The sequence below is a fragment of the Meles meles genome, chromosome 15 (genome assembly GCF_922984935.1).
Source record: "Meles meles chromosome 15, mMelMel3.1 paternal haplotype, whole genome shotgun sequence".
Classification (NCBI taxonomy): domain Eukaryota; kingdom Metazoa; phylum Chordata; class Mammalia; order Carnivora; family Mustelidae; genus Meles; species Meles meles.
In genome coordinates, this window is record NC_060080.1 from 6,819,641 (window position 1) to 6,847,296 (window position 27,656).

The following is a 27,656-nucleotide window of genomic DNA, read 5'->3' on the forward strand; positions in this document are numbered from 1 at the left end:
GTCCTGGGATCGAGCCCCACATCAGGCTCTCTGCTCAGCGGGGAGCCTGCTTCCTCCTCTCTCTCTGCCTGCCTCTCTGCTTACTCGTGATCTCTCTTTGTCAAATAAATAAATCTTAAAAAAAAAAAAAAAAACAATGAGATGAGTGAGTGTTGAGTGAATGAACGAGGGCAAGTCATGTCCTATGGTTAGGGTGCCTGGAGGCTGGGAGCGGGAGGAGTGCTTCCCTAGCCAGAGTTTTGGAGAGCCTCTCAGACCTTCCGAGGGACATGTGGAGTAGCTCCTGCATCAAAGCAGTTACATACTTTTTGTCTTGCTTTGTAATTGTTTATTCTTGTATTTATTTGAAAAATTGTTCCTATTCACTCTAAAAAATTCAAGCAGGTCACATCCCGCTTTAGAATCTCTGGCCACTCCTCTCCTATAAAGAACTAGTGATTACCTTTTTTGGTCGATTTCCTCTAAGCCATCATGGCTCTTTATTGCCAAATTGTTCTTTTAAAGATTGTATCAATTATAACTTGATTTTAAGATACTGAAAATGCTTCCTTGGATTCTTTTTGTCGCTTTCCTTCTTTTGTTGTCCAAACAGTTATTTGCACTTAAAAAAAAAAACCTCTCCTTATCCCCTAAGAAACAGCATCTGTCTGTTCTGGATCTCTCGATGGAGTCGAATATTCGCTACGAAAAGAGAAGGGAATCGTGAAGATGACAGTGCCAAGGACACTTGCTTTCTGCTATCTGTCTTTACTGTGGCAGAGAGAGACAGTTACTCTTTCGGATCTTTTGAGGTAAGCTCGACCTCTTGTATGATGATGTCTTTGCTGATTATCTGTGTGGACCAGGGGACAACCTTTGGATATCTTGAATTTTACAAGGCTTAAATTGAGGGAGAGACAGGAAAGATTGGGTAGCCTGAGTTCTAGTTCTGAAACGTAATCTTCTGGCTGGTAACTCATCTGCTCGGTTTCCTATTCATATAGTGAAATAATGGTATTTACCTTCCACAGGATGTTGGAAGATTAATTATCTCATGTGAGATCATTAATGTGAGTCCAAAGACAAAAAGTGACACTTAGGTAGCTTAGTGGTAGTATTAAGTATTCTGCATTTCTAAGAGAGAAGATGAACCGATGCCCTTCCTGTTGGCCAGCGGTCATTGGTAGCCGCAGAGCAGCTCGCACTGGTGTCGGTGAGAGCTCCGTGTAGGTTCTCTGTGTTTATAAGATAAACTGAGAACAGAAGTATTAGAAAAACCTGTTAGTGAATGGTCAGTATTTCCTTTTTTTCAAGATAATTTACAGTGTTTTATAGTTAATGAGTTAATTAGGGCATCATGTATAAGACTTTCTCATTAAATAGAAGATATGCCGAAATCATTAGTGGGTTCCTATTTGCCTTGCTTTATATGCATTCTAAACAGTAACGTTTGCGTTTACTCAGTGCATACAGTGATTTTTACAAGCATGGATTTGGAACCAGACTCTTGGGTTTAATCCCAGCTATGCCACCACATGTGACCTTGAGTAAATTATTTAATTTCTCTCTGCCTCTGTTTCATCCTTGGTGAACTGGGGCCGATGATAGCATCTGCCTCACAGAGTTGTAACTACTTCCAGTCATTATCGCTGCACAAAAAGCACTCGGGACAGTGCCCAGCACATAGTAAGAGCTCAGTGCTAGCTATTATTTTGTTTTCTTCTTCATCATCATCATCATACTAGGCTCTTTGATTAAATAAAATAACCTCCAGTAAATGATGATAGTGCCTTTGAATTTGGCCACATCAACCAACTAACAAGGCTTTTCTCAGAGGTGATTAATTCTGCTTGCAGATAGTCCATGATTCAGTGAATTTTACTGTTAAGTTAAAAACTCACCTGGCTCTATATGCCTTCATTGGGTGAGCTCATCTTCTTCCAAGGCTTTAATTACCATCTGTATGATGATGACAACACCCAAATTTGTATCTACAGCCCAGACTTGTCTAGTGAGGGCCAGACCATATATTCATACATACAACTGCCTGTTGGACACTACTTAGGTGTCTTTATGGTATCTCAAAATCAGAATGACCAAAAGAAGTTCATCTTTCATCGTCTTTCTCCTCAGTCCAGCTCATTCTCCAGTGTTCTTCTTTTTTTCCTCGTAAATATCCCGCACTCCATTTCTTCCTATCCAGAAACTTAAGATTCATCCTTGACTCTTTCCTCTCCCCAGAGCTACAGTCAGTTGTTACATCCTGGCAATGATCCTTCCCAAACAACCCTTGAAACCATTTTTTCTTCCCATTCCCTCCATATCTTCACCTGGATTACTTAGCAACCTCCCAAGTGGGCCCTGTGTCCCACGGTCTTGTGCCTCACCTGTCCCTTTTCCTTTCCAGAGCTCAGGGGTCTTACGGAAACAACAATCAAATCCTGTCACTCGAGCTGGGTAGAGGGGCAATCCAGCTACTCAGGGCAGTCTCTACGGGAGTAACGGGACTTCTAGACACCTACAAGATGGACAAAACAATATTCACCCGTAATTCTTCTTAGGGAGAATATTAGCTGTGGTCGGAAGGGTAGGGGTAATAAGATCCTACACATTTGTCTCTCTCCCTCTCTCTTACTGTTCCCCCTCCTCCTCCTTTCCTCCCCTCCCTTTAAGGAGAATTCTGAAGTGCCTTCAGGGAGATTGGATCTAATTAGCTGGAGGGCTTTTATTTTGCTCTGTGGGACATACACGTTTGGGAACTAACCCTTAGTGCTTAGAGCAATAAGAAAGGGACTGTTCCACTGCTCCTCTTTCTCTGTGTTTCTCAGAGAAGGAGCTCTAAGTCAGCTTCTCAAAGTGTGGCTCCCTGACCACCAGCAGCAGCAGCCCCTAGGAACTTACAAGTTTGTAAATTCTAACCAGATTCTAACCCATTCTAATCCGAATCAGAAACTCTGGGGGAAGGGCCTGGTAACTCTGTTTTAATAAGCCCTCCAGGGGATTCTTACAGATGCTGACATTTGAGAACTACCACCAAACGGAGAAAAAGTATTTAAAAAACAGCAGTGGGAAGGAAATATATCATTAGTCTAGTCCCAATACCCCATACCTTATACTCATCCTGTATGTCATTCCCCAGTTTAAATCCCTTAGCAGCATCCATAGTCCTTAGTATAAATTCACAACTCCTAATGTAGCCTTTATCTGACCCTGTCTACGGTGCCTGGGTGGCTCAGTTGCTTGAGCGTCCAGCTCTTGATTTTGGCTCATGTGATCTGAGTCATGGGATCGAGCCCTGTATCAGGTCTGTGCTCAGTGGGGAGTCTGCTTGGGATTCTCTCTCTCCCTCTGCCCTTCCTCCTGCTCGATCACTCAGTTTATCTCTCTCTCCCTCAAATACATTTTTTAAAGATTTTATTTATTTGAGAGAGAGAGAGAGCACAGTCAGAGGAGAGGCAGAGGAAGAGGAAGAGGGAGAAGCAGACTCCCTGCCGAGCAGAGAGCCCCATGCAGGGCTTGGTAGAGGGACCCGGGATCATGACCAGAGCTGAAGGCAGACGCCTCACCGACTGAGCCACCCGTGCAGGCGTCCCCTCAAATAAATAAATCTTTAAACGAATAAAAATAAAGAACCCTGCCTACCTAGTAATAGCAACAATAAATAAGAGTAGTCAAAGCGTACTCATTCCACAAATATTTACTGAATACCGACTAGATGCAGGCATTGTTCTAGAGTCTAGACCCTTGAATCACAGTGGTGAACCACAGAGAACAGGTTCCTGCTGTCATGAAGTTCAAGACTAAAGGAGGAGATAGACAAGCATGTAAATAAATAATGATGAAACAGTGGAGTGCTATGCAGAAGACTGAAATCGGCCAGTGGCTGCTGCTTTAGACTGGTCATGAGGGAAGGGCTCACTGAGAAGCGCTGTGAGTGGAGGTAGCAGGTGGATAGCCGCAGTGCTAGCCCCAAGTAGAGGGAGCTTGCTAGTGGCAAGCCCTCAAGCAAGAGCAAGGTCTGTAGGATCAAGGGCCAGAGGAGGCTCGGCGACAGGACTAAGAATTTGAAGGGGCAGTCCAAGGGGCAGTGGGCGGGTGGGGACAGAGAGATACTAAGCGGGGACCAGGGACAGGTCTTTGTGAGCCAGGCTAGGTGTTTGGATTTTTTTTTTAATTGAAGTATAATTCATATACAGTAAAATTCACCCTTTAAATGTGCAATTCAGTGGTTTTCAGGATATTTACAAGGTTGTGCAACCATCACCTCTATTTCCAGAGCATGATCGTCACTTTAGAAGGAAACCCCTTAAATACTCCTTGGGAATTTGGCTTTTGAGTGCGATAGTAAGCCCCCGGAAGATTTTAGCAGGGGAGACGTTCTCTGACCATTCAGGCAGCTAGGAGGAAAATGGATTCTAGGGAGGCAGGGCTGAAAGCAGAGAGACCCAGGGGGTCTTTTGCTGTACTTCGGGCGAGAGATAGCAGTTTGGAGTGGGATGGTAGCAGTTGAAATGGAACAAGGTGAGTGGGCTCCGGATGAGTTTTGCAGATGGACACGACCTAATTCCAGTGCAGTGCTTCTTCAGTTATCTGTGATAGAGTCCATTTGTTAAATTTCCAATCTACCGCAGATCGAAACTTTTGAAAAGCATAACAAATTATAAATAGAGACTGCTTTCAGGTGACAGGGCCAGGAAGGGCAGACGGGATGCTTTCAGTCTGTTCCAGGGCCTCTCTCAGCTTCCTGGACTGGTTGAGAGACTCCTCTGATAATACTTAAGAAAATGAAATTGATTATTCGGAGCTTTGATTCAATAGCTCTTTTTTGAAAAAGTATATTTTTCTAAAAGGAAATTTTTAAGAAACCAATCGAACTTGAAAAGAGATTACGAGCAGCACTTTTAGAAATGGTGAAAATTGTTAAAACCCCAGATGGCCAAGACTTCTCTCTATAGACGTCTCTGCTTCCCCTCGTCAGGTTTGTCATTCCTCCCCCGGCTCCCACAACGCTGTGCGTGTGCCTCTGTGGGGCACTGCGGCACTGTCTTTACTGAGGCATCCACGGAGGCTGTCTGCCTGTCCCGCTAGGGCCGTGGTGGGGGCTTCTCGTGTTTCATTGACTCTCAGCTAACCCTCACACAGGGCTGGCATGTGTGTATCATCACATCGGGGCAACGACTGTGTAAATTATGAATATATTAACGTCATGGAACACTACATAGTAATAAAATGATAACCATGTAATACATCCTGTGTATGAAATAATATTAAACCAAGAATATAGTTCTAAAATAATATGAAGACTGATTACTACACACACATACTTTTAAGTAATTAAAGAAATGAACACAAACCTAGATGAGGATGGTTTCCCCTATAGCGCTGTTCTAAAGAAGCCTGCTTTATCGTTAAACTTCATAAAACACCATTTTTACATAACATTTAATTCTCAACTTTCGATAGATTAAAAAATCAAATCACATTTTTTATTTGAAATAACATTGAATCAATATTGTTCATTCACACACAGAAAGCTAGAAGCTAGATGTCAGTTTAGCTATAACAACAACAAAGATTTCAATGTAGAACATTTGTATACTAACTTATTCCTGTCTTTATCTTATTTTTTTTTTTAACTGTTGTCATATTTTAAAAACCTAATAGATGGGTACCTGGGTGGCTCAGTTGGTTGTGTCTGCCTTCGGTTCAGGTCATGATCCCAGGGTCCTGGGATTGAGCACCACGTCGGGCTCTGTGCTCAGTGAGAAGCCTGCTTCTCCCTCTCCCTCTACTCCTTCCCTCACTTGTGCACGCTCTCTCTCTCTCTCTCTCTCTCTCTCTTTCTCTCTCTCTCTGTGTCAAATAAATCAATAAATAAAATCTTAAAAAAAAAAACCTAATAGGTACGTATAGATGGCCTAGGTTGCAATGCCCCCATTCCTCATTCTGTGTTCTCCCCTACTTTACTTTCTCCTTACATCTTCACCTACTTAACATACTGTAGACTGCACTCGTTCGTTTGTCGTCTCTTTTCATGAGGACTGAAACTGCTTGGGAGCAAGCATGTTTTCCTGTTTTGGTCATTGCTGTATGCCCACGGCCTCAGATAGTGCTGGGTTTTAGTACTCGATCAATTTCTGTTGACTTAATGCATGAATTGTAAATAAATATGTAGGTGTATTTATTTATATATATGTGCTGTTTTCTCCAAACTCAATCATTTACTCAAAATATTCGATCAGCTGCTGTGTACTGGACCTTGGGATGGAGTGGTAAGCAAACGGGCAAGGTCCCTTTCCTGGATTACCGCTAGGGCCAAGCGTCTGTTGTACACTATCATAGCGACTGAGGACAGGCAGGTAGACAAGGTCCGTTTTCTAACAAGGAAAATGGATCCAGGAAGGTCTCCTTGAGAGAGTGATTTAGAAGAAGAGTGGAAGGTCGTCATGTGAAGGGTGCTAGGGGTAGAAGGAGGCCGTGTCTGCAAGCCTGCCGGTGAATTGACAAGTAAGATATATACGTCATAGAAATATTTCATCTAGTTAGTCAGAAACTTCAAGATATCATTAGACAATTGGCTAAATGTTTTCTCCACACATGGGTGCAGAGACTAACTAATCTTTTCAGATTTATCCTCCGTAAAAACGTGTGGGAGATGCAGCGGGCTCAACTTGTTCTCACCTCGTCTGTGAAACACATCTCAGCTCTTTGTCCTGCTTTGCTGAATCAGTACATATCTCTCACTGACACTTTTCTTTTTGAAAATACAGATTTGTTGAAGAGGGCCACATTCCTTACATAAATGCTTTTCAGCATTTCCCGGAAGAGATGAAATTATATGGGCGCGACAAAGGAATTTTTGCTATAGAGGCAAGTTATTTTCTTTTTTACTTTGTAGTCACTAATGAGACACAAGAATAGTATGGTGATTTGTATTCCTTTCCTGACTTATTCTTTGGGGTTGGGAGTTTTGAAAAATGGCACCTAGTTTTTGTTCTGCCCACACGTAGATCATTAGTCATAATTTAATGAGGAGCAGGATTGTTATTTTTTTAAATTTCCACATGTGGTCTCTTCTGATCCTTTAGGTTGTCCTGACGTGCACTACGGTGTGAGGTGTGTGCACTGTCAGTAGCTGTTTGGTTGACACTGAACTTGAGAAGTTTTCTGTAGAGACTTTTAGGTAGTTTCACATTTTTAAAAAATGTTTTTGTTAGTTGCATACTATATTGCTTTTGAGAAAAGAGAAGAAAGTTATTCTCTTGTTTCAAGAGGTGCTATTTTAAGTCCTTCGCTTCTTGGTCTTTTTCTAGATCTGTTTTCAGATGTCTCCAACTGAAGGACTTCTGCCCTTTAATTACGAGTCTTTATCACTACGTGTAGTGCTCAGAGATTATCTTCTCTTTGTTCTTCATCAGAAGGTTGTCAGTATACTAAATATTAACGTTAAATATTATCCTGTTTGGCCACTTAAGGAATTATTTTTCTAGGTCCTCCTAACCTTCACAGCCTTACATTGTTTGTGCTTTAATTCAAGAGACGTTTGTGATTCTTACCAAACCCCTGCCTAAGTGTGGTTCACTGTCATCCCAGTTGTACGTCTGAGTAGACAGCTTGGGAAGACAATGAATGCCAGAGCCATACGGTTAGTGATCCCAGACTTGGAACCGTAGTACCTGCAGCCTTTTACTCGTTGTGTCGTCGTTGGCTCTGTGTGCCTGCCACTCCGCCCTCCGTTTTACACTTGTTCCTCTAAACACTTAAGTAGGTGCTGTGAAACTAGAATCATATGAAGTACTCTTTTTGAAGCATTTGAGCCAAAAGTGACGGATGGCTGGAAATGCAGATAAACAAGCGCACAACATTCCAGAACATTGTACGTCTGCATTGAATTTAGAGTACTGGCCACTACAAGTGATTCGTAGGTGACGTTAGGTTTTTAAACCAGAGACGGCTTTACTTTCAGAACCTCTTGTGCAGGAGCAGTTCCTGGGGATTGAGAGAGAGGAAGCAAGTTTGGGGCTGGGTCCCCAGGGCTGCTTCCGCATTGTCACCATTTATTCCACAGCCAGGAGAGAGGACGGGACAGCTCCACGCGCGCTTGTGGTGGCGCCCGTGCACGGCAGCCCAGGGAAGCGGGTATGGCGGGTATGGCTGCCGAAGAAATAGTAACAGTGGCGGTGCTTATTCTGTACGAGGCCCTCTTGTACGTATTTTATAAACTCTTATTGTATCAACCCTCTGAAGTGTGTATTATTATTCTTTAAGATTTTATTTATTTGAGAGAGAGAGAGACAGATAGTGACAGCGATAGCAAGAGAGCACAAGCAGGGGGAGAGGTACGGGAGATGGAGAAGCAGACTTCCTGCTGAGCAGAGAGCTTGACATGGGGCTGGATCCCAGGCCCCTGAGTTATGACCTGAGCCGAAGGCAAACGCCTAACCAATTGAGCCACCCAGGTGCCCCCGTATTATTATTATTATTATTATATTGTTATTGTTATTGTTATTGTTGTTATTATGCTTGTTCTACAGATGAGGAGACCGAGACACAGAGAGATTCGGTAACTTGCCTGGTCCCCTCACTCTGAGCATAGTCCAGCATGGCCAAGGCAGCCTTAGTTTGGAGGGAGACAGAAAAAGTGGGACCATACCGAGCGTTGAGGGTAGGGTGAGGGGTGGGGCAGGGAGGGCAGGGAGAGCAGGGCCAGGAAGTGGAAGTAGGTTATTGAGGTAATAAAGAAGCTCCAGATTGGGGGGGTGGAGATGGCGCCTGGGTGGCCCGGTCGGCTAAGCTTCTGACTCTCAGTCTTAGCTCTTGATCTCAGGGTCGTGAGTTCGAGCCCCTCACTGGGCTCCGGACTGGTTACCAAAACCAAGAGGTGGGCCTGTGGAAGAGACGGCAACCAGAACCGGAAGGCCGGGGATAGAGGATCCAGCTGGAGGATGGCCCAGGCTGGAAGCGACAGTGTGGGTACACGTGCCCTGGCATGAAGCACAGGCTAGGAAGCCGGAATAGCCTTCCTGAACGATGGGTCTTCATGACGATTTTCTTAGCTTGGGCAGAATTGTGATCATTTCCTTTTAATTTTTATTTTTAAAAATTTTAGGGGCACCTAGATGGCTTGGTTGTTAAGTGTCTGCCTTCAGCTCAGGTCACGGTCCCAGGGTCCTGGGATCAAACCTGCTTGGCAGGGATCCTGCTTCTCCCCCTCCGACTCCCCCTGCTTGTGTTCCCTCTCACTGTGTCTCTTTCTGTCAAATAAATAAAATCTTCAAAAAAAATTTTTTTAACCCGACTGCAGTTGATATACGACGGTCCGTCAGTTGCAGGCGCGCAGTGGTTTTGCTGGTCTCTGTGTTTTGCTGCGCTCACCACAAGCGTAGCTTCCATCTGTCACCATACAACGCTACTACAGTGTCACCGACTATAGTTTGTGTGTTGTACGCTCACTCTGGTGACTTCCTCATTCCATAACTGGAGGGTTGCGATGATTTATGTAAAGGACTAGGGACACAGAGGACACACCGTGTTTCCAGTCAGCCCTCCAGTCCCCAGCTAATTTTTCGGGGATGTGGCGGGATAGCTGAACAAGAGTCACCTCCGGCGGGCGTTTACCAGGCACAAGGTGCCCCTGCCACCTCCGGAGCCCTGCCTGCCTCTAGGAAAAGCAAAGCACAGGTTTTTGAGGTTGATTCGTTTTTCATCCTTTTAAATAGCATCCCGTGTGCAGTGAGACACGTCTGGATTTCCTGGGCATGCCTCGGGCGGTACTGATGCTACCCTAAGACTGTCACATGGAAGGTGGTTGTTTTTTGAGTTTGGTTTTTTTTTTTTGTAATTGATTTGAAAATCTGTATAATTCACTAATTAGTAATTTCAGTTTTAGCTGCTAAAAAATTGTTCATGGCTAGACATTTAGTTCAGTTGTTCTTGGTGTGTGTCTTTACACTCCAGTGTGTCTGGAGGGACCAGTGGAACTCAGTTACCATTTTTGCATTAATCTCTCCAGTGGAGTCTTGGCTAACAAAAAATTCTCTCGTTCTTCTCTTTCCCTCACTCATTCTCCCCTGCCCTTCTTTCCCTCCCTTCCCATCCCACCCTTCCTTCTCTTCTCCCTTAGCCTCCAGTCCAGTCTGTATCTTACATTCTAACGACTAGGCTTTAGCCTGATTTCGCAGAACCATTCACTGCTCAAGTTACATCAATCATTTTTGCTAGGTTTAGGTAATTCTTACTTTTTGCTGGTGCCTAAAATTACTTACTTGTTTTTAACTCCCTAGCCAAATGATAAGCTTCTCAGGAATAAACACCAGAAACTTTTATATGGAATCATGAAATATTAAAGTTGGAGGGAAATTTAAACATCACTTAGTCCACGTTTCTTCGTTTTTCAGTAAGGAAACAGGTCTAAGGAAGAATGTGATTTGGGAATAGGTAAACCTCTACTTTCTTCAGTAGTTTTTGTGGGGATTATCTGAGGTAATATCTTCAAAATGTAGGTATGTCATGGACATTGAAATGGACATTGCTTCCAGGTCCCAGGATGCAAAAGCTTTTCCTCTAAGGAAAAAGAGTTATCCTCAAGCTGCTCAGAGGAAAAAAATGTATCATTTTTAGAAATGAAACTTTTCATTTTATTTATTTTTTTATTTTTAAGATTTTATTTATTCATTTGACAGAACTCACAAGTAGGCAGAGAGGCAGGCAGAGAGAGAGGAAGGGAGGCAGGCTCTTTGCTGAGCAGAGAGCCCGATGCGGGGCTCGATCCCAGGACCCTGAGATCATGACCTGAGCCGAAGGCAGAGGCTTTAACCCACTGAGCCACCCAGGTGCCCTGAAAATTTTCATATTAAAGCTCTGTTATGAACAAAACAAAAAACCTTTGAATGTGCCCATTTCTGAGTTTGCTGCAAGGAGGTGCTAGGAAGTTCATGGATATGACTCTCACTTTTCATTACAGTGTTTTATAATTTTAGTTACCATAAGTTCAGCTTCTTGCAAAGGATCGTGCTTCCTCTGCTAAGTTTATATTCTTGGGAGTGGTAGCTAACCAGTAATTTCCTTTTAAATTAAGAAATTTGGTTTCACTTTATACTCAAATAGACACTCAAATCTCACTCTATAAAAATAATTGTTTTAAAAAATATATACCTTGTCCTTTCAGATAGTAATAGATCCCATGATTGCCAAACGTTGAGATGACTGCAGGAGTGACGTATAATGCACAGAACCAAGGGACTGCCATGGGGCTCTCCAGTGTGGCTTACGTTTCCCAGAAACATAGCTGAAGCCTTTAGCTGAGGTTGGCTTTGCCCTCCGATGGGCGGCATGGGAGGGAGTGCCAGCATTTACAGCCATGTTTATTTCTGGTGCTGTTTCGGTCTGCAGCCTGAAATACTATCTTCTCACTATGGTATCAAATCTAGACTCTCCTCTGCCCCTCCTAAATTTTTGTAATTTGAGACTTAAATTTTATAAATTAAGAAACAAAATTAGTTATTTTGTATTTACTTGCATGTTTCATTTTTGCTCTGAAATCATTCAAATACTAATTTTTACTCATTCTACCGGTTACCAAGACAGGTGGATTGTAATCTCCAACTCCTAGGACTACAGCTTCTTCTTTCACATTCTGTCAGTTTTTGTTTCAGGTATTTTGGAGCTCAGGTGCATAATAATTAGGATATTTTATCTTCTTGATGAACTGACTCTTCTCACTATGTAATGTCCTTTTCTTCCCCCCTCAGAATATTTGTTTTCATATCTACCTTGTCCAATGTTAATTTAAAAAGAATGTTTGCCTAACATACCTTTGGAACTACTTTATTTTTAACCTATCTGTGTCTTTATATTTAAAATGGCTTCCTGGTAGTCAGTTTCTAGTTATCTTGATTTTTTCAATTTATGCAGTCTGATATTCTCTGCCTTAGAATTATATGTCTGACCATCGACATTGAACGTGATTATAGATATGATTGGGTTTAAATCTACTGTCCTGCTGTTATTTGTTCCGTCTAGTCTTTATTCTTTCTTCTTTTCCCACCTTCTTCTGAATAGACTTTTTTTTTTTTTTTAAGATTTTATTTATTTATTTGACAGACAGAGATCACAAGCAGGCAGAGAGAGAGGAGAAAGCAGGTTTCCCGCGGAGCAGAGAGCCCGATGTGAGGCTCGATCCCAGGACCCTGGGATCATGACCTGAGCTGAAGGCAGAGGCTTTAACCCACTGAGCCACCCAGGCGCCCCTGAGTAGACTTTTTTTAAATGATTCTATTTTATCTCCATTGTTGATATATTAACTACACCTGTGGAGTTTTGTGTGCGTGAGATTGCTCTAGAGTTTAGAACATTCGTCTTTAACTTACCACAATCTGCCTCAAGTACTAGTACACCAGGACATGTATAAAGTAGGACCTTTTCAACAGTACACTTTCCTCTCCCTCTCCCTGCTCCCATCTTCTAGTGTCAGACATTTTACTTTTTTTTTTTTTTTTTTTTACAATTTATATATTTTATATTTGAGAGAGAAAGAGAGAGAGCCTGAGGGGGGAGAGGCAGAGGGAAAGGGAGAGAGAGAATCCCAAGCAGACTCCCCACTGAGCGTGGCACAGACCCCAGGCTCAGTCTCATAACCTTGAGACCATGACCTGAGCCAAAATCAAGAGTGGGACGCTTAACTGACTGAGCCACCCAGGTGCCTCTCAGACATTTTACTTTTATCTGTTATAATTTTCACAATGCATTAAATTATTTTTGCTTTAAAAAAATCATTTATCTTTTTAAGAAATTAAAATGGGTAAAATGATTTTGTATTTACCTACGTATTTGCTATTTCCGGCATTCTTCTTGTCTAAAAAAGTCCTTTAACATTTTCTTACAGTATAGATCTGTTTGGCAGTGAATTCTTTTTTGGCATTTCTTGGTCTAAAAAGTCTATATTTGCCTTCATTTTTAAAAAAAGATTTTTTATTTATTTGAGAGAGCGAGAGTGTGAGCATGAGCTGGGGAGAGGGGCTGAGGGAGTGGGAAAAGCAGACTCCCTGCTGAATAGGGAGCTGGACGTGGGGCTTGATTGCAGGACCTCAGGATCACGACCTGACTTACCCTACTTAACCTACCAAGCCCCCCAGGTACCCTTTGCCCTCATTTCTGAAAAGACATTTTCACTAGTACAGAATTCTGGGTCTGTACTTAGTTTCTTTCAGCACTTTATTTATTATTTTTTTTAAAGATTTTATTTATTTATTTGACAGACAGAGATCACAAGTAGGCAGAGAGGCAGGCAGAGAGCGGAGGAAGCAGGCTCCTCACTGAGCAGAGAGCCTGATGCGGGACTTGATCCCAGGACCCTGAGATCATGACCTGGGTCGAAGGCAGAGGCTTAACCCGCTGAGCCACCCAGGGGCCCCTCTTCCAGCACTTTAAAGATGTTTTATTTTCTGCAGGCCTGCCTCGTTTCTTTCTTTCTCCGCGCCCCGCCCCCCCCCCCCCGGGCCCCTGAGCTTTATTGAAGTAAAATGGGCAACATGGTAAGATATTTAAAGTGTACGTCATGGTGGTTTGCTCTGTGTGTAGCCCGTGAAGGGATTCCTCCATCGAGCTGACTAAACACATCCATCACCTCACACAGTTGTCTTTTTGTGTGTGTCTGACGTCATTTACATTCACCTCCCCAGCAAATTTCATTGTATAGTATGCTGTTGTCTTCTGTAATCACCGTGTTTTACATTGGATCCTCAGACCTTAGTCATCTTATAGCTGAAAGTTTGTAACCTTTTACTGACCTCTCCCTGTTCCCCCAACCCCCAGCCCCCCGGCAACCACTTTTCTACTCACGGTTTCTATGAGTTCAGCGGTGTTTCTGTTTTTTAAGATTTGACATATAATTGAGCCCATGAAGTATTTGTCTTTCTCTAGATCATCCAACTTAGCTTAATGTTTCTAGTGTCCGTTCGTGTTGTCACAAATGGCAAGATTTCCTTCTTCCTTGCAGCTGAATAATGTTAAATTGTGTGTGTGTATGTGTATCTCATGCCTTCTCTATCCATTCATTCTGCTCGGATGCTCAGGGTATTTCTATATCTTGGCTGTTATGCATAATGCTGCAATGAACATGGAAGTGTTTTCATTTCCTTTGGATGTATATCCATAAATGGGATTGATGGATCACATGGTAATTATATTTTTAATTTTTTTAGGAACCTTCATACTATTTTTCATAATGGCTGCACCAAATTACATTCCCACTAACAGTGTACAAGGGTTCTCTTTTCCTCCACAATCTAACCCACACTCGTTATCTTATTTTTTTGATGGTAACCGTTCTAATGGGTGTGAGGTGACAGCTCATTGGGGTTTTAATTTGTATTTTCCTGATGATCAGTGATACTGAGCGTCTGTTCATGTACGTGGTGTTCACTGGTATGTCTTTGGAAAAATGTCTACTCAGTTCCTCTGCTCCTTTTTAAATTAGATTATTTATGCTATGAAGGCTTGTGAGTTCTTTATATTTTTTGGATAAATCAGATACAGGATTTGCAAATATGTTTTTCCATTCCATAGGTTGCCTTTTCATTTTGTTGGTGGTTATCTTTGCTGTGCAGAAGCTTCTTAATTTGATCTAGTCTATCTTCGTTTGATCTAGTTTATCTTTGCTCTTGTTGTCTTCACTTTTGGTGTCAAATCCAAAAACTCAGTGCCAAGATTGATGTCAAAGAGCATACCTCTTATGTTTTCTTCTGGGAGTTTTGTGGTTTTAGGTCTTAAATTTAAGTCCTTGTCCCATTTCGAGTTCATTTTTGTGCATGGTGTTAAATAGTGGTCCAGTTTCACATTTTTGCCTGTGGCTGTCCAGTTTTCCCAGCACTATTTGTTGAAGACACTATCCTTTCCCCATGTATATCCTTGGCTCCTTTGTTGTAAATTAATTCACCGTATATGCATGGATTTATTTCTGGGCTCTCTATTCTGCCTTTGATCTATGTGTCTTTTTATGCCGATACCATACTGTTTTGATTACTCTAGCTTTGTTAGTAGCTTGAAATCAGAAAGTGTGATGCCCTCAGCTTTGTTCTTTCTCAAGATTGTTTTGCCAGGGCATCTGGGTGGCTCAGTGGGATAAGCCTCTGCCTTCGGCTCAGGTCGTGATCTCAGGGTCCTGGAATGAAGCCCCGCATCGGGCTCTCTGCTCAGCAGGGAGCCTGCTTCCCTCTCTCTCTCTGCCTGCCTCTCTGCCTACTTGTGATCTCTCTCTCTGTCAAATAAAATCTTTAAAAAACAAACAAACAAATCCAAAAAGCCCCAAAGCCTTAGTGAGCTGTGAGCATTATCAAATGGTTTAATATGTAACTGGTATCCCACCAAAAATCAAGGGGAGTACAGAAAAAAATATTTAAAGAAATAATGAATGAAAAATTTCCAAATCTGATGAAAACTATATACAGTCACAGATCTGAGGTCAATGAACCCCAAGCAGAAGAAACATAAAGAAAACCATGCCAAGGCGTATCGCAATCCAACTGATGAAAAACAGTGATAAAAAGAAAATTTTTAAAAGCAGCTGGAGGAAAAAAGATACATTACATGGGGAATAGAAGAGATAAGACTGACAGAAAAGATAAGAATCAGAAATCAGGCAGGTCTATTTCGGACAAGCCCACAGCTAACAGCATACTCAATGATGAAAAGCTAAGAACTTTTCCTCTAAGATCAGAAACAAGACAAGGATGCCTACTCTCGCCACTTTTATTCCAGATAGTATTAGAAGTCCTAGCTAGACCAATTAGGCAGCAAAAACAAATAAAATGCATCAAATCAGAAAGAAAGAAAGAAGTAAAACTGTCTCTATTTGCAGATGGCATAATATTACATGTAGAAAACCCTAAAGACTACCAAAAAACTATAGAACTAGCAAAGAAATTCAGCAAATTGCAGGACACAAAATCAATATATGAAAATCATTTGTGGTTCTATACATTAACAGAAAACTACCAGAAAGAGATATGAGGAAAACAGCCCCTTTACAATGGCATCAAGAAGAATAAGGGGCACCTGGGTGGCTCAGTTGGTTAAGTGTCTGCCTTCAGCTCAGATTGTGATCCCAGGGTCCTGCTCCACAGGGAGCCTGTCGCCCTTTCCTCCCCATTGGTGCTCCTTCTCTCTCTCTCCCTCTCTAATAAATAAATAAAATCTTAAAAAAAAAAAAGAACAAAATACGTAGGAATAAATTTAACCAAGAAGGTAAAAGATCTGTACACTGAAAACTATAAGACACTGATGAAAGAAACTGAAGACACAACTAAATGGAAAGATATTCCGTGTGTGTGGATCAGAAGGATTTCTATTGTTAAATGGTCCATATTATCGAAAGCAATCTACAGATCCGATGCAATTCCTATCAAAATTCCAATAGCATTCTTCACAGAAATAGAATCCCTAAAATTTGTGTGGAATCACACAAGACCCCAAACAGGCAAAAACAATCTTTGTTTTTTTTAAGATTTTATTTATTTATTTGACAGAGATCACAAGTAGGCAGAGAGGCAGGCAGAGAGAGAGAGGGAGGAAGCAGGCTCCCTGCTGAGCAGAGAGCCCGATGCAGGGCTCGATCCTAGGACCCTGAGATCATTACCTGAGCCAAAGGCAGAGGCTTAACCCACTGAGCCACCCCGGTGCCCCTTTTGTTTGTTTTTTATATCTTCTTTCTCAGTGTGTTTTGTTTTGGACAGTTTCGATAGTCATGTCTTCAGTTTCACTGATTTTTACTTTTTGAGTGTCTAATCTGCTGTTAAATCCGGTAAGTGTGTTTCTTATTTCAGATCCTATGCTTTTCATTTCCAGAAGTTTCATTTTCTCCATTTCCCTCATTATGTTTGTTTCCTTGTACATCCTTGAGTATATTGACCATATTTATAACAGGTGTTTTAAGGGTCTTGTCCACTCTATTCTGTTGTCTCTGTTACTGCTGGGTATGTTTCTGTTGATCACTTTATCTCTTCATTATGTGTTGGATTTTCCTGTGTCTCTTCATGCCTGGTAATTTTTTTTTAGTATTTTATTTATTTGATAGATCACAAGTAGGCAGAGAGGCAGGCAGAAAGAGAGGGAAGAAGCAGGCTCCCTGCTGAGCAGAGAGCCCAATGCGGGGCTCGATCCCAGGACCCTGAGATCATGACCTGAGCCGAAGGCAGAGGCTTTAACCTACTGAGCCACCCAGGCGTCCCATGTCTGGTAATTTTTGATTGGATGCAGACGTTGTGAATTTTATGTTGTTGAATACTGGATTTTTGTTCTGGTATAATTAGGTAATATGGAGAACATTTTGATCCTGTAGAAGCTCGTGTTTAAGCTTTTTCATTGCTGGTCCAGGGCCTTTATCCTGGGACTAACTCATCCTTGCTGCTCTGGCACGTTCCCTCCGAAGGCTCCATCCAGTGCCCCCAGCGTTACGCAGTCTTTCCACTGCAGCTGCTGCCTTGCCTGAGCTCTGGGAATTGTTTAGATTCATTAGGAAAGAATCCAGTGATATTTTTTTCCTTGGCCTTGGGTTTTTCCTCATACAGCATGAATCAGTGCTCAGCCAAAGACCCGAGAGGACCTCTTTGCAGATCTCCAGAGTTCTCTCTGTGTATGGTTTTATCCTTGCGGTACTCTGCCTGCAAAGTGTAGCCACCTCAGCTTTTCCGATCTCCAGTCTTTGTCTCCTCAACTCAGCAAAATCACAGGCCTCCACTTCACTCCCTGGCTCTCTGCGCTGCACCTTGGAAACTGCCTCCAGGCAGTAAACTAGGCCATTTATTTCTTTTCTTTCAGGGATTCTAGTCCTATACGTCCTGTTGTCCATTGCCTGAAACTATTATTTCATGGATTTTTCTACTTCTGTGTTTATGGTGGGAAGTCAGTTTCCATCTTATTTCATCCTTGATGGGCAGAAATGGAAGCATGCCAAATACTCATTTTTAGACATTTAGAAGTAGACTCAGTATTCAGATGTTTTTTTAGGGACGTGTTACCTAAAAAAATTCTTTCTTGAATGCCTAAAATATCTCACGGCCATTCATTCTTGTATTAAAAAAAAATTACAATCTCTATTAATGAATGTTATCACTAATCTGATCTTTAAAATTTTCCCCTGGCTGGACCATATTATTGGAAGGTCATGGTTATGGACTTTCGTTTACACAGAATACTTGCCCTAGTGATAATATGTTTTGTTGACTATTTTAAGTTAATCTTGAGTGAGGGGACAGGGGTAAGATAGAGGAGTGATTTCTTCTAGAGGTTTTGGTAGAAAGTATAAACATAAAAAAAATAGGAGATTATGTCTTGGTAACAATAACCATCGCACTTTTTGCCTTTTCTGCTTATATCGAGTATCTTTTTGAAATAAGCTTTTCATTTTGGAATAATTCTAGATTTACGGAGAAGTTACAAAAATAAAAATAGTACAAAGGACACCCGTATATCCTTAACCCAGATCAACTGCTATTAACATTTTATCCCATTTGTTTTATCATTTGTGCTGTTCTCACTGTTTGTCTGTTGGTCTGTCTGTCTGCGCAATTCTGTTTCTGAATCATTGAGGGTAAGTTACATCAATCATGGCCCATTACCCCTAAATATTTTAGTGTGTATTTTCTAAGAATAGAGATATTCTCTTACATGACTACAGTTCAGTTAACTTTTCATTTTTCTAAGAACTGAACTATACGATATGCCACAGTTTAGTTAACTTGTTCTTTATTGATGGAGTTTTGTACTTGGTGATAAAAGGCTAAAGAAGGCAGCTAGGTAATGAAAAAAAAACAAAACGAATAGAACTGGAAACCATCTAAATGTCTGTCAGCAGGAAAACAGATAAAGTGGGACCGTCAGACACTGATATATTAAACAGCTGCAGCCACCGGCAACATGAACGAATCTACATTCTGTTGCGTGTAAAAGGCAAGATTCACAAACGTGCACACAGTGTGGTGCGTTTGTATTCAGTTCAAAGGGAAGGTAAACTATTAGGTATGTTCATGCGTATGATAGTGTTTTTTAAAAAGTGAGTTTGTGATGAGCAAAATTCAGGGTACTAGTTCTACCTCTGGAGGGGGGAGGGCAGGGGAGTGGCGGGGGAGGGAGGGAAGGTGTGTACCAGTAGATGCCGCGCGGTTGCCCACGTTCTGGTTCTCAGTCAGGTAGTAGATTCATGGGTGTTCGCTTGATTATCACGTGTCAAGATTACACGTATGTTACATGTATTGTTTGCATCTTTCAAGATTTTAAAGGCAACTAGAGGATGTTGTCCAATTGAAATCTCTAAAACGGAAGTAGAAGGCAGTATGTGGTGTGAGGGTTTGTCTATGTCCCGCATCCCCAGCTACTCTTTGAACCGTATTTAATGCTTCTATTTTTTTATCCTTAAGACCTAATATAATCTGTAAACGTGGTAAAGAATTCAGTCTGTGTTTATTGATTAAATGATTTGAAAGAGCTAAAAAATAGTAAGTTTAAGCAATTCATTTTCAGGAGATTCCAAATTGATTTATTGGGGGGTTTTCCCCACCTAAGTGTAGGAAACTTTCAGATGTATTTATTACATAAAATATGAGGAGGCCATTAAATAGTGCCATTTGATGGAAAAAATAAAAAAACATTCTACTAATATTTTAGCGATAAGTGTATAAGGGATGTAACTTGGATGTATAAGCAAGGACATTGGAGATGTGAGTTGTGGGGTATATCAGCATCACTCATGACAACCAGTGTGTGAAATATATAATCTCCTTGGTTAATTTGTGCTGTTCACCAGTATACTAAAACCAATAACGAATTACCCTGGTCAGAAAATACATGTGTGAGGCTACATTGAGGATACTTCTTTTGGGAAACTCATACTTCATGTTTGCTGTGTGAAACTGGTGATTTCACGGGGATTGTCTGTGACTTAGTTTGATCCTTGGCGAGTACCCCCAGAACCGGGCATGCTCAGCCCAGGTCTCCCCTCACCACTGCTTCCCAGGAGAAGAGAGATAGGACCTAGGTTTTACATGAGCCAAAGAAAACTGGGTAACGACAAAGGTCAGTCTGTGGCAAAAATAGTTACACAACCCTCCCGGAATCAGATAGAAACTACTGGAGGATCATCTGCTTTTCTGGATAAATAGCTTTTAATCTTCGTTAGTACAGGTATGGGAAATTCGAACATTAGGTGTGCTACAATCAGGAGAGTATTTGGAGAACAGACAAATCTTAAGAAGGGGGACTCCAGTAGGTTTTTCCCAGCTCTCATCCTGGGCTCAAAACAAATTATGATTCCCCATTTGGTTGGCAAGTCCTCATTTGTTATCCGTCATAAATTAGTGTTCGTTCATAAGTTTGTCTTTGTACAAGTGGACGGCATATTTCTAAAATAGTCTCATCCGCAGGACCAAGACCATATTTCACATAAGGTGTTCACTGCGGACTTCCAGACTAGACTTTGAACATAAAAGTATTTTATGTTACTACGTGGTAGATTGCAGCCATTAGGATAATTCCAGCGGACTAAAAATGCAAAGTGAACTGTTTTGTGAATCATGATAATGTGGAAATCATCTATCCTTCCTCCATAGACCGTATATTACATGTTTTGTCATTACTTCTGACATTACTTTTATTTCTTGTTAATTTCCCGTTGTCATAAAAAGTCTTGCTTTAAGTCTGCACTAACAGGTGCATGTAGCATTAGCTTTTTCTCAGCTGAATCTTTGCTTCAAAACAATCATAAGAATAAGTAAGGGCGAGGCACTGTACTTTTTTTTTTTTTTTTTAATAGCTAAGCAGGAAGTTCACCTCTCTCAGGGTATTGTAATCAGGTTTATCACCAGAGCCTGCTGTTGTGTAACAGAAACTCTAGCTTGTCCTTACCTGTCTCAAGGCATTGCTTCATGAAGGAAAATAAACTCGCCGGAATATTTGTGAAATTCAATAAAATGCTTTCCCAAGCCCTTCGTTTTTAATGCATGCTACAAGAATTTATTATAGCCTTGTGGTCTTTTACAAAACATAGGAACTTTGTGATTTCTTACGATTGTAATTAAATGAATGTGTCTCACTCCAGAAGCCCTCTGTGTCATATTTGCTCTACCTTTTACACATCTTTGGCCATGTCTAGTGATAGTTCACATTCCGTCTCTCCTGTCCCCTCCTTTTTTCAAGAAAAGGGGGGAAGGTTTGCGATGTCTTCACATGACTGTTTATTTAATTGACAGGCAGCTTTTCTTCATTGTACGCTTCGCCTTTGCTCACAAAAGTGCATTCACTGTTCCACAGTATGTTGAAACTTTTCAATGGAAATGCCTTTTTGTTAACAAAGGAAGCATTTTCTTCCCTCCTTCCAGGTCTTCGCTTTCTGCAGTAAGTCTTGGCTTCTTCAGCAGCTGTACCTCCAGCAGAAACGACAAAAGGTGCAATTGTTCGAGGAGATGGCGGCGCAGATAATGCTGGTGGAGTGTTTTGTGTGTGGGCTGCTGGGGACGGTTTTGTTTTGTTTTTGTTATTCTAGAAAGTTGAGCGCACCTTAAAAACAAGCCACCACTCCCAAAAAGAGCTTGAAAGACCCTTAAACCTTTATCCTGGGTGACCTCCTTTTTTCCTGTAAATTGTTCTGTTAGTGTTTAAGTGAGTCCCTCTGTTCCAATGACAACAAATTGACAGAACACACTTCAACCCGAATGGAACACGGAATACAGGGTATTGGTGTGACTTGTTTTCTTTTTCCAGGCGGGCCAGGAACACTTAAGTCTTCCTGCCATTACCCACCCTGCAGAGCAGAGCTCAGAAGAAGAGGTTGAGCTTTAGTGCGAGTTAAGTTTTAGTGTTTCACACCATCTCCCTTTTCCGAGTTACGATCCCATCTCCCGGTGGACAGGCTCTTCGTCTTACTTACTGACTTAAAGATGACTCCTCCTTTTTTCTCTCTCTGCCTCCTCTGCTGCTTTATTTATGACTTTCGTTTCTGGAGTCTGGTGCTGAGTCAAAGCATCGTTTACTTCTAGCAAAAAATCTTGCCATCCGTCTGGTGGAATGAGCTAAAAATGTGGTTTCTTTCAGGGACCATCTTTATGGTCTCAGATCGCAGCTCAAACCAAAGCTGGGCCTGGACATGCTTGTGTCCCTGTCATACATACTGCTCAGTCTGCCTGGGACTTACATGTATCTTTTCAGTATTGATTTTCTTTCTGTTTGCGTGTGTTAAACCCACAGAGCAGTTTCTACACAGGGAATATGTCCCATACGTGCTATTCCGCTGTGCCCGGTGACAGTGTTTCTAAGTCCTCTCAAGAGGCAGGCATTTCGTCATCCCTCACTACACTCAGCAAGAAGGGATAAGAAGGAAACTGCAGATTCGTTTGGAGCTGCATCTCCAGCCTGTTGAATGTTGATCAGCAGCATTCTGGTCTTCTCTCCGGAGGAGGAAAAAGAAAAGATGTAATGCTGGTGTGGCCCAGCCCGCCGGGTGGCACTCTGCCAGGATGATTCACCCTGCCTCGGAGCGGTCTTCCACCCTTGGTGAAACGAGGTCCCTGTCGGTTGAAGGAGGAAAAAGACTGCCCCAGAGCTGTCAGTTCCTCCTCAAGCACCTGGGAGCGGAGGTCTTGGAGTCTTCCAGCTGCCCTTAGCTTTGTCGCCGTCAGCCTGCAGGCCTTCTGCAGCGCGGGCTTCGTTAGTGATGTGGCCGGTGTGAACCTCCCCGAGGGGAACCGAGGGGAGTGCGGTCAGAACAGGTGTTCTCAGTTTCCCTCACTCCCACTTCGCTGCCAGACAGCAGGAACAGAAACCGACCGATGTTTTCTTTTGTTCTCTCCTCCCACGGTATCCTGACCGCGCTCGGAGTGGTGGGCGCGCTTCTCCGTTCAAGCTCGCGGACTGAAGCCATCCGAGGCTCTCTGCTGGGCTGCAGGGAGAATGAGGGTGGGAAGCCACTGCGTTTTCTTGTATTCTTTGTGGGGTGCCGGCATCAGAATATCCTGGAGAGCTTGTTGAAAGCACAGGTTCTTCAGCTGGATGTCAGAGATTGAGTCGTTAAGTCTGGAGTGGGATCTCGGGATGTGAATTTTTAACAACTGTCTTGCCATGGTTCTGGTGCAGGTGGTGCTTCGGGCGGTACTAGCCTTCCCTCTCTGCCGCTTGCTCGCTTTTGTCGATCTTCCATCTTGTCGCACAAACATTCCAGGTGGAATGAGACACGTCAGATAACCAAAGGGCCAGTATCAAACAAAATGCCATTATACTTTACTGCACCTGCAGAGTTTTAAACAGGATTCTGGTAGTCCTCGTATTCCACTTGAATACACCAGACATTCCGCACACCAAATGGAGATGCAGTACAAATACCAGCAGCCTCGGTGAGACCCGCTCCTTGGGTGTGCTCTATACACGAATGCGGTTTCTTTTCTTTTTTTTTAAGATTTTTATTTTTTTATTTGACGGAGAGAGATCACCAGAAGGCAGAGAGAGAGAGAGAGGGAAGCAGGCTCCCTGCTGAGCAGAGAGCCCGATGCGGGACTCGATCCCAGGACCCTGAGATCATGACCTGAGCCGAAGGCAGCGGCTTAACCCACTGAGCCACCCAGGTGCCCCCCCCTTTTTTTTTTAAGATTTTATTTATTTATTTGACAGAGATCTCAAACAGGCAGAGAGAGAGAGAGAGAGAGAGAGAGGAGGAAGCAGGCTCCCCACTGAGCAGAGAGCCTGATGTGGGGCTCATTCCCAGGACCCTGAGATCATGACCCGAGCAGAAGGCAGAGGCTTTAACCCACTGAGCCACCCAGGCGCCCCACGAATGCTGTTTCTAAGTCAAAGTAAGACTATAGTAACACACAGCCATTAAATCTTTACCGTAATTATTATATGATGGTTACCCGTGCTTTAGAATCCTGTCGAAATTTGAGCCTGATTCCCCTCTGGGCTGAGGACAACAGGACAGGAACAAAAAATGTTTCAGTGTGGTCTTACCCTGTAAAAGAGTGCTGTGTAACTGTGCTCCTAGCCTCCTGCCTGAGGCTGGGGCTCTGCTGCCCTACAGACTAGCCTGTCTTACTTGGAGTGGAAGCAGATAGATGTATAGGGAGGTTAGTCCATAGCCAAGCCCTGTAGGGACAATTGGGCCCCCATTTCAGTTGGGGTTGGGTGCAGAGGGTAGCATTCTGGGCCTTTTGATGATGTCCTCTGGGACAGGAATGGCATGCAGTGGTCACGTTCTGTTCTGACTCTTCCCTCATTTGAGGCGTTGAGAAGACAGTCCCTTTCGGAATTGTACTAGAACCATTAAGTAATCATTTCTGTATAAAGAGACCTGGAGCAAGCAATTCTGCAGATACTGTTTTCTTTTTTGCTCAGTATATTTTGTCTTCTGGGAAAGGCAAACCCATACTTGAGTGTTACATGTCTAATAATTACATTTCTGTAGACTCCATCTCCCTGACATAGGGTTCTTTTGTTATGATATTTTATAGGTGATAAAGGTAGATATTAGCAAGTAGTTACAGATTTTGAATGTTTGTAGTAGATTTTATATATGTTGATTTTTTTATAATGTTCATTTTTTTTTATTTTTTATTACTTCTAATTATGACCTCTCTAATATGTTGTGGGTTTTTTCCCTCTATACAGATGTTATTTAGGTTCCTCTTTTATACTTTTTAAGAATTGTGGCAGGGACGAGCACGGGCTCCTGGGTGGCTCAGTCGGTTACGCGTCTGCCTTTGGCTCAGGTCGTGATCCCAGGGTCCTGGGATCGAGGCCCGCGTGGGGCTCCCTGCTCAGCGGAGGGCCAGCTGCTCCCTCTCCCTCTGCCTGTCTGCCTACTGCTCTTTTTATCAAATAAATAAATAAAATCTTTTTTTAAAAAGTCATTTAAAGGGGCGCCTGGGTGGCTCAGTGGGTTGGAGCCACTGCCTTCGGCTCGGGTCGTGATCCCAGGGCCCTGGGATCGAGCCCCGCGTCGGGCTCTCTGCTCATTGGAGAGCCTGCTTCCTCCTCTCTCTCTCTCTGCCTACTTGTGATCTCTGTCTGTCAAATAAATAAATAAAATCTTTTAAAAAAAAATCATTTAAAGAATGGTGGCAAAATATACATAATGTAAAACCATTTAAACCATTTTTAAGTGCGCGGTTTGGCGAAATTAAGTCCATTCACGTTGTTGTGCGACCGCCACCACCGTCCACCTCCAGACCCTTTTCATCTTCACAAACTGAAACTGTCCCTGTGAAACCCCAGCTCCCCACTGCACCCTGCTCCCCAGCCCCTGAGGTCCGCCATTCTGCTTCCCGTCTCCGTGAACCTGACTCCATGTAAGTGAAATAACACCATATTTGTCTTTTTATGTCAGACTTATTTCCCACAGGATAATGTCTTTAAGATTTCTCCATGTTGTAGCGTGTCTCAGAAATGAACATTTCTTTTTAAGGCTCAACACTATCCCATTGTGTGTATATACTACATTTTGTTGATCTATTCATCCGTGGACATTTGAGTTGCTTCCACCCTTGGCTATAGTGAAGGATGCCGCTGTGGACATTAGTGTGCAAATACCTGTTAGAGGCCCTTCTTTCAGCTCTGGGCATCCAGACAGAAGCGCAGTTGCCCTGTCATATGGTAATTATATATGTGATTTTGAGACCACTGTAATACGTTTTTGAATACTTTTAGAGTGATTAAAAGAAATGTAGAAAAAAGGAAGTAAAAATCACCCACAATCCAATTACTCATGGATGCCATTAATACTTAACATTGGTATTTTTGATTGTCTCATTTAAATGTACATAGTCTTATTTGCCAAATTAGTCTTGAACACTATATACACATTTCTCTCTTGCCTTTTTTTTTAATGGATTTATTTATTTATTTTGAAGATTGTCATTTATTTATTTAGCAGAGAGAGATCACAAGTAGGCAGAGAGGCAGGCAGAGAGAGAGGGAGAAGCAGGCTCCCTGCTGAGCAGAGAGCCCGATGCGGGGCTCGATCCCAGGACCCTGAGATCATGACCCAAGCCAAAGGCAGAGGCTTAACCCACTGAGCCACCCAGGGACCCCTCTCTTGCTTTTTTTAAACTCAGAATTGTACTGCGCTTTTTTCATGAAAGTTATCCTACGTCATAGAGCAGCCTATGAAAACGCTTTTTAATAGCTGCTTAGTATGTGTGCATGTGATGTGTGTCTGACGCAGATGTCCAATAATAAGGAAGTGATGGGTTCATAGAGGGGAGTATTTTCCAGTCACTCAAAATGACCCTTTCAAAGGCTATCTCCTGACAGTAGAAAATACTCGCAAAATAAAATGTTAAGTAAAAGGGTAGGAGACAAAACCATGTCCAACTAATACAGTTTGTACACTGGTTCTCAGACAGGAGCTTAGCCTAAGAGCGAGGTAGACTGTTAGATTTTCGTAGAGGAGTGACATACCAGACTTGCATTTTGAAATATCACTCTTGGTGGTAGCTTTAAAGTGGCAGAAGCTAGTGCTTTAAAGGGGGGAGCTTTTTGGGGCTACTGTTTGGCTGGGAGTCTAGTCTGGGATGATGGAGGCTTAGAGTAGGAGGGTGGTTGTAGATGTGATAAGAAACAACAGCATTCCAGACCCAGCTTTGAGGCAAACAGTCCGGGTGCTTGTGGTGCGCAAGGAAACGGAGCTGCCAAGGATGATTCCTAAGTGTTTGGTTTTAGTGACGGGGTAAGGAACCTTGATGGAGGGATAAAATTCAGGGGTATGGGAGATGAAAAACTCAGTGTGGCGTACGTACGTTTGGCACCGTGGGAAGGTGTTCCAGTGGCAGTGTCCAAGAGGGTGTCGAATTGAAATCCCAGTGTTATAAATGTGGGTCTGCCCCGAAGGGCTGAGAGAAGAGTCCTCCGACATGCTAACAGTGGCCTTCTCTAAGTTATGAGCAGTTCTTATTGTCTTTATTATAGTATTTTATGTCTCATAAATTTTCTGTAATCACGCAGTTTTATAATCAGATCACATCCATCATGGAATTGTAGTAGTATAAAAATGGGAGTCGGCTTATATGTGTAACAGTTATAGCAGGTTGGTAAAAAAAATAAGTAGGATGATCTTGAAAACCCTGTAGCCACCTTTTATTTATTTTTATTTTTTTTTAAGATTTTATTTATTTCTTTGAAAGAGAGAGAGATCACAAGTAGGCAGAGAGGGAGGTGGAAGCAAGCTTCCTCGCTGAGCAGAGAGCCCAATGTAGGGCTCGATCCCAGGACCCTGAGATCATGACCTGAGCCAAAGGCAGAGGCTTAACCCACTGAGCCACCCAGGCGCCCTGAAAACCCTGTAGCCACCTTTTAAAAGAAAAGGTTTTCAGTGTTACTCAAAAAGGAAAAGTCTTTAAAAATAAATGAAAATTTTAAAAGTGAAGTCTGCTGTACTAACTTGAGACTAGGAGAATCTAGAATTTATTATAAACTATAATATAAATCGGTAGACTTGCATTATTAATACTTAATAGTTATTTCTTCCTCAGTTCATACATGAAAGAATCGTAGCCTGTTTGTCACCAGACTTTTAGTTTGACAAACCAGCTTTTAGCGTGGACGTTGGAAATATATTAAATCTTTGAAGTTTACCAGATTCCTTTTCATCAGGGGCCTTACAATTACTAGTCATGAGTTTATCATACAGTAAATTGATTTTTTGA

At 42.4% G+C, this 27,656-nt stretch overlaps 1 protein-coding gene across 3 annotated transcripts in view; it reads left to right on the plus strand.

Moving 5' to 3' along the window:
- TAF1B (TATA-box binding protein associated factor, RNA polymerase I subunit B) overlaps positions 1–27,656 on the plus strand; it is a 73,364-nt gene that overhangs the window by 24,459 nt on the left and 21,249 nt on the right. For all 3 annotated transcript variants that reach the window (XM_045979145.1, XM_045979146.1, XM_045979147.1), the window contains exons 7-8: positions 635–791; positions 6,750–6,849. In XM_045979145.1, the coding sequence (XP_045835101.1) occupies positions 635–791; positions 6,750–6,849 (257 nt within the window). The remainder of the gene's footprint in view (positions 1–634; positions 792–6,749; positions 6,850–27,656) is intronic.